This window comes from Emys orbicularis, chromosome 1 (assembly GCF_028017835.1).
Source record: "Emys orbicularis isolate rEmyOrb1 chromosome 1, rEmyOrb1.hap1, whole genome shotgun sequence".
Taxonomy (NCBI): Eukaryota; Metazoa; Chordata; order Testudines; family Emydidae; genus Emys; species Emys orbicularis.
The window spans coordinates 142,093,886-142,101,505 of NC_088683.1; the positions used below are offsets into that span (position 1 = coordinate 142,093,886).

At 45.4% G+C, this 7,620-nt stretch overlaps 1 protein-coding gene across 1 annotated transcript in view; it reads left to right on the forward strand.

Annotated features, from left to right (window-relative positions):
- TSPAN11 (tetraspanin 11) overlaps positions 1-6,738 on the forward strand; it is a 174,650-nt gene extending 167,912 nt beyond the window's left edge. The window contains exon 8 of the mRNA XM_065422455.1: positions 6,648-6,738. Within this exon, the coding sequence (XP_065278527.1) occupies positions 6,648-6,738 (91 nt within the window). The remainder of the gene's footprint in view (positions 1-6,647) is intronic.
- The last annotated feature ends 882 nt before the right edge of the window (positions 6,739-7,620 follow it).

Below are 7,620 nucleotides of genomic sequence, written 5' to 3' on the forward strand. Positions count from 1 at the left end.
AGATATCCATTTTCCAGTGTTTTTTCCCAAACCTCACTCCTCGAGAGAAGTAGCCAGCCTCCACACCTTAGGTGTTCTGAGGGTGTTTGCCTTCTATCTGGACAAGACAAGAACCTTTAGGATTTATCCCAGGCGGCTTGTCTCCTCTGAAAGAATGAATGGAAAGTGGATTTCCACACAGAGACTATTGAAATGGGTTTCATGTTGCATTATAGCCTGCTACGAGGCAGCTGGAGTGCTCCCCCCATCCCCAGGGTGACAGCCAACTCCACCGTGGCTACGTCCATTTTTATAGCCCTTCTGAAGACATTCTCATGGCGGAAATGTGCAGGGCTGCAACCTGGTCCTCAGTTCAGACATTTTCCAAGCATTATGCTATCCTACCTGCATCCAAGATAGACATGATCTTTGGCAATGCCGTCCTCCAAACTTTCATGGATCTCCCGCCACAGCACCCACCTCCACATTGAGTTATTGCTTGACAGGCTTCTGTAGTGGAGCATCCACAGGGACATATAGTCAAAGAAGGAGGAGAGGTTACTTACCTTTCAGTAACTTGAGGTTTTCAAGGTGTTTTGTCCCTATAGGTGCTCCACCTCCTACCCTTCTTCCCCTCAGCTGTGGAGTCTTTTGGCTCTGTATTTGAGAAGAAACTGGAGTGGCTGGGTCCGCTTCTCCCAATATACCCTCACTCTGGAACATGAGGTTGCTGATTCAAATCTCTCATCAAGATCACATAGGCACGTGCACATTCTACGGTGGAGCACCTATCAGGACACAACATCTCAAAGAACTCAAGTTATGGAAAGGTAAGTAAACCTCTCAAGTCCCATGCTTTTATCATGATTCTCATAAGAACATAAGAATGGTCAAACTGGGTCAGACCAATGATCCATCTAGCCCAGTATCTGTTGTTCCACCAGTGGCTGGTGCCAGATGCTTCAGAGAGAATGAACAGAACAGAGCAAATATCAAGTGATTCATCCCCTGTCATCCAGTCCCAGCTTCTGGCAGTCAGCAGCTTAGGGACACCCAGAGCGTGGGGTTGCACCCTGGATCATCTTGACTAATAGCCATGATGTTTAGGGGTTTTATAAAAGCCCAGACTGCTGGAATGAGATTTCATGAGAATCTCAGCTTTATTTATTTATTCTCAGCACTCCGGGTTGCAGAGAAAAGCTTGGAAATATGCAATAAGTACACCCTAAAGGGTCAGAAACCAGATGGAAAAGGAAAACAACCCAACCTTTATTTAAAAAAAAATAATCATGATTTTGAGCCAATGTCATGATTTGGGGGCCTGACGCATGATTTCTGAAAGCTTGTGCTTGGGGATACTGCAATCTCTAAGAGCTATGCTGTTGCTGGCAACCATTTTTTGTTCAGTTCTGGTCAGACTGCTAAGGATCTGAGAGACACAACTCATTGTGGCTGCTCTGTCTCTCTCAAGGGGACTTTAATCTAAATGAAAGTTATTTAGATTCATGGTATCTGTTGCTCTTGTGTACAGAGAAATATAACAGGAGCCACCAGAGATTTCTCTAGCATTCTCATTCTGGTTTGCAATACAGGCAGATTGCAACTGTGCACTGGAGAACTACTTTGAAATGTATTAAAAGAGGATGAGTGGCTTTCAAAAATTGAAATGACTTTTTTTTTTTTCCGCCAGAAGGGCTCTACAATTGTTTCTTTCAACAGTTATCAGACAAATCAACAGCTTCTTCCGATGCGTGGGGCTCTAGCTGAGAAATGCATTGTATTGGTTTACTACCCTGTCAACACAATCTTGCAAACTTAACCACCAGAGTGTTGGCCTCTTCAAATGCTTTGAATTGAGAAAGTCATATCCTCTTACAGCTATTTCAAAATGGTGGTGAAAATCACTGCATAACTTCTCGACAATTTATGGTCAAGCCACATATACATCAGCAGCATAGGTGCTAGAACTGGGGGCGGGGGGTGCTGACCCACCCCCGGCTTGAAGTGGTTTCCATTGTATACAGGGTATACAGTTTAGTTAAGTGGCTTTCAGCTCCCCCACTATAAAAATTGTTCCAGCTCCCTGATCAGCAGCACATAATGGTGCAATGCAGCCTAGGCAATGAATGTTGAACAAGGTTTTGTTGCTCTCCTTTAACTCTTGGAATTTCTGATGCCAGCTGTTGCAGTGGTTCTATTTGTTCCTAGCCCCAGCATGACACAATAGTCCATGAGTCCTCAGCAAAACATTTTGTAGACATAGCGAATCCCCATTTTTCCTTTCCTATCTTCTAAATGATCTAAATGGTAACATCTGTTTTGTGTCTTTCCACTATCAAAAACAAGGCCATTTTCTAAGCAGTGCCGTGTGTGGAGTCATCTGCTGGTCAAGAGAAATTTGCAGCCTGTAATTTCCCACAGTTTCTGCTGGGATGCAAGATTGATCGTGGGCAGTATCATGCTATTGACTTTTAAAACAAGCTCCCTATTGAAATCAATAGGGCGTTCTGCTTAAGAATTGATGGCATGATATAGCTTTGCCTTCTTTAAGATCATGGCAGCCTTAATTTTCATACATGTTGCTTTCAGGGTGTTTAAATCTAGGAATCAGTTACTGTCATCACCCTTTAAATTATCCACTGGCAAGTTCTTACAAATTAGAAATCATGTTAAACTCAGTTTCTTTCATGCACTCCATTTCTAAGGCTGCAATTGTAGTGTCTAAGCACTGTTACCTCCCTTCGGAGGACAGTTATCGATTGTCTCTAGTTCTCTCGTTTTCTGTCAAATAGGAAGAGATTTCTTTTCTCTATGTGGATTCGCTAGCCAGATGTTAGCTGCTGTCAACAGACCTCCACAAAGCATGACATTCACCATTATTGTTGTTATTATTACTACCATAATGCCTCGAAGTCCTAGCTCTGGAGCAGCATCCCATTGTGCTAGGCCCTGTACAAACACAGACCGAAAAGCAGCCCATGCCCCAAAGAGATAATAATCTAAATGTAAGACAAGAGATAAATAGGTGACTACAGATCAATGTGGGAGTAAAAGGAAACAATGAGACAAGATTGGTCACCATGACAGGCAGTGGTCTTTGCTCACTAGCAACCTCAACAGATGTCAGGTTTGTTGGTAGGTATCACAGCAAAGGAAAGGTTTACGGCGGGACTGAGACAAAGATGGTTGGTACTGGCTTTCCCTACCACACACATTGTTCAAGTGACAGAGCCCAGGTTTACAGCCGCAGAATGTTGTTTAGCTTTGACATTTTAAACCCATCAGAATTAGAAAGAAGGGGAGAAAAAAAAAATCTCTGTCTCGGCATTTTCAACATCATCTCTTAATATTAAAAAAAAATCAGTCTTCCCTAGAGTTGGTTAAAAAAATGTAAGTATGATTCTCAAAAAAATTGGTAATGATGTGGGTTCTCAAAAATGTGCATGAAAAATTTCAAACTTTTCCAATTTTTTGACAAAAAAAATTGAAAACTGAACAGTTTTTGGTTTTTGAAACTGAAAACAAAAATTTTCTGGGTTTTTTTTTTAGGGGTTTTTTTTGAGGGGGGGGTCTTTTTCCTTTTTTTTCTCTCCTCCCCTGCTTTTCTCCCTTCCCAGTGGCAAAAGGTGAAAGATCTATCCATCCTATCAGTCTTAGGGTTGTTTATACCTGCTCCCCTCATGATTATACACAGTAGTGGATTATACAATGGGCCCATAGGGCCTGTGCCCGGGGGTCCCAGCCAACTGGGAGGCCCCAGAAAAATGGGTGCCCCAGCAGAAATACGTCATGGGGCAGCAAAAGCCCAGAGCCCTTGCAGAAGCGCAGAGCGGTGCGGGAAGCCCCAGCACCCAGACTCCAGTTGCAGGCCCGGGACTGGAGACGCTCTCGCTTCCTGTTGCAGCCTCAGGGTTGGAGGAGCTCTTGCTCCCTGCTGCGGCCCCTGGACCATGGGGGGGGGGGGGGGGGGAAGGACAGAGCTTCTCCAGTCTTGGGGCCGCGGGGGGGCGGCAGAAAGGAGTGAACGGATTGTGGCGCCGCAGTTGTGGGGGGAGCAGAGAGGAGCAAACGGATTGTGGGGCTGCAGTGGGGGAGTGGAATGGGCGGGACTGTGGGTGAAACAGGGGCAGAATGGGGGTGGGACCACAGGCGGAAGGGGTGGGGAAGGCCCTCCCCCCAACTTGCTCTGGCCCAGCACCCCAGGAGACCTTAATCCTACACACCCATATTTCAGAGTGAGAAATTATTCCAACTATGACTGTGAGAAACCTACAGCACAGAAGATGCACATTACCTGTTGTTTGTGGGAAAATAACAGCTCCAAAAAGTTCATAGTGTCTACTTTCCAAGCCCCTTGTCCCAACTTCTGACCACTGTGGTCTGGTAGCTTTCCTATGTGCTTGATTTCATTTCCATAATCAGCTTTTCAGGGCAAGGACCATATGTTTTTTTATTTCCCAAACAACCACATGCACATCTATGGCACTATATAAATAATTAGCAAATATAGTCTGACATCCCTGAGGCCGCAGTGCAGGAATGTTGAGTCACTGTGATACCATGTTGGATGGTATTTCGCCTGTGACTTTCAGTAAGGTCACCTCAGCAGATAGTTGAGCAGTGGGTTATTTTTTTTAAATGAGGTTTTTTTTTCCAGGTTTCAATTTTAAGTTATGAAAACACAGAGCCTCCAAGGCAGCCAAACCAAACAATTAACTGTGGCTGGAAAAGTGGAGTAAAGTGAGTCACTAACTCCTCCATCCCCAGAGACAAAAACACAACCTGGATTTATACTGACAAAAACATTTTGGCTTGCTCGCTCTCCCTTTTGAAACTTACCTTGTGCTGAGGTGCATCGGCAGGGGCAGTCAGACAAATACATGACCTGCTGCTGGGGTTGATCTGTAACCAGGTGTAAAAATTCATTTGTTTCTTTAAAAAGTAACACGGGATAATTACTATTTTGCCAATTAGCACAGAGCAGCAGCACTCATCATTACCCACCAGCAGAGCTGTTGTTGTTTTGAGGGGATAAAGTGTTAGCCAGCAAATGGGAACACCTACCATCCAGGCCCTGATCCAGCATGCTGATCATGTGATGACCTCTCTCTTGGCCAAAACCAAGGATTGAGACGAGGCCCTCGACAGCTAAAAGTGTAAGTGTCTATAGCTTGCGCTCAAGAGCCAGGCTCGCCAGGCAGAGCTGTAACAGTCACATCCCTGGTGGATCAGGTACAGATGGGAACACAGAACAGCTTGATCTGTGTGTTACCCCCCATTGGGGGGGGAGTCACTGGCACTGTGGGGGTACAGGCGGTCTGTCTCCACAGTGCAGCTGGCGGTGTTGGGGCTTCATATATACCAAACTGCCTTTGCAGCATAGACCCCATTGTATGGTTATAGCAACAGGCCACACAGTTATCAGCGGCAGCATGGTGATGGGGTATGCAGGCAATGGAAGATATAATGGCAGAACCCCTGGTATGGACACCTGCCTACAATTGTAGTGTAACAGGTGATAGCACTTGTAGAGCATCTTTCAGGGGAAAGATAGAGGCTTAATAATAAATGTTAGACTTCATAGTCTTTTACATAGAATGACCCTACCAGCCCAGCCCAGCCCAGCGGTTGATCTAGTGCAGTATCCTGTCTCAGACAATGCTCAGATGCTTCAGAGCAATGGCCAGGCGTAATGCCACTGTGATGCTTTGGAGTTCAACTCGGGCCATTAAGGGGTTGTGTCACTGTGTCGCCCTGCAACTCTGTGTGCCTTAAATGCTATGCCACTGTGGCTCACAGCCGTGGCACCAGCAGCCAGCATACTCACATGCAGGTCGCACCCTGGCTTCCAGCACCCTGTTCCTTTCTCAGAATGACCCCCAACACCCTCCCAGTCCCAGATTGCCTCCCAAACCATCTGCCCTGTAGTGTCCAGCCCTCTCAATGAACAGTTATTAAGTTTGCTGTGCCCGTAAAGAGACATCACCCAGCAGCTTTCGCAGCCCTGGGTGAGTCGCCAGCAGTGAGGAGTGAACTTTGGACCTGAAAGCAGTCGCCTCTGGTGCCTGAGCTAAAAGATCCTTCTCTGTTAGCCTAGCCTATAGCAACCTCATCAACTCTTTGTGTCTCACTCACCACTAGAGGGCACCACAGTGAGTGGGTGAAATCTCAGAGTGGCCAATCATGATAACCCTGCCCATAGGGGAAGTTTCTGCCTAACTCCCTGTGGTTGGGATGATACAATCATTATAGGGGCACTGCCAACCATGAGCCAGCTCCTCAGCTGGTGTAAATCAGCATAGCTCATCTGAAGTCAATGGAGCTGCTCTGGTTTACACCAGTCAAGGATCTGGCCTATGCTGTAAACAAACATCTCGTTTCTTGTATTACTAATAGCACCTAAGCTCCCTTCTGGCCTTAGCATCTGTGAATCCCCTGGTTCATCCACTTCTTTCATGGGCCATGGGGAGAACAGTCTGCCTGCATTGCCCTCAGCATGCTCAGAACACTTTCACCTCTGCATTGAGACAATGATGACTATAATCAAATCTCATGCTTCATGCCTTCAGCAAGTCACCTAGAGGGGATAGGAAAATATGTTTATCCCTAATGCACAGTTGGTGATAAGATGTATTCTGGGTTGTCCACAGCTGGAGTCAGGACATCAGATGGGCTCTGAGGTGGTACCGAGATATTTCTGAGTGCACACATCATAACGCCATAGAGGCTAACCCAATCCTCATGGGCACTGTTATGTGAGTCTGGCAGTTCAAGTAGCCACAATATCCGTATTTATGTGTTGCCCCATTTCTTAGCCAGGGCCTCTGAAGTTACATTTCATGTACCAGCACATGACCATGAATAGCAAAAGATGGGGAGAAAGGTTCCCAAGTGTTAACCCAAATACTATAGGATATTTTGCTATCCTGTTAGTAGGGTGTCAGGGTAAACTGATGTTAGCAAAGCCTTTTCTTCCCCTTAGGCACAAGTGGCCCAGATGATGGACTAATTGGTTGTGTGAGACTGCTTACTGGTAGGGGGAGGGCCTTAACCAGATTCATTTTGACCATCCCAGTAGCAGCCCTTAAAATATTACTGACTGCTCCAACCCCTATGAACACCTGGCATTGTACCTTTCAGAGTCCGGTATAAGCATACCCCAACAAACTGTTGATTGGTGGATGCCGAATGCTTCTCAACTCTTGATGTCTTGCAGCCTTCCTGATGTTTCTCCTTGGACTCTCCTTGGTTTGCCCGCTGAGAATGTCCACTTGGCTAATGAGCACATATTACTGCTGACAAACACAGCCACACAGGAATTCTGTTGGATTGCTGTTGGAAATATTGTTTTATCTTTCAAATCTCTTCGAGAACAAATTTGAGCCACAGCAAATAGCCCAAGGATTATAAGGGAAGTTTTACAATGTTTATAGAAATCCCAGCCAACACACTGTGGAAGTAACAGTTTCAATTTTTTATGACAATTTGAGATGGTGTCTCATTGGAAATACAAATTTGTTAATTTTATCAACATATGATGAGAGATTACAGTATGTTAACTTAACTCCATATAGGTAATGAAGGACTATCCCTCAATGCACCTGTGGCCAAAGGAAATGATCTCTTTTTAAATATGTGTGC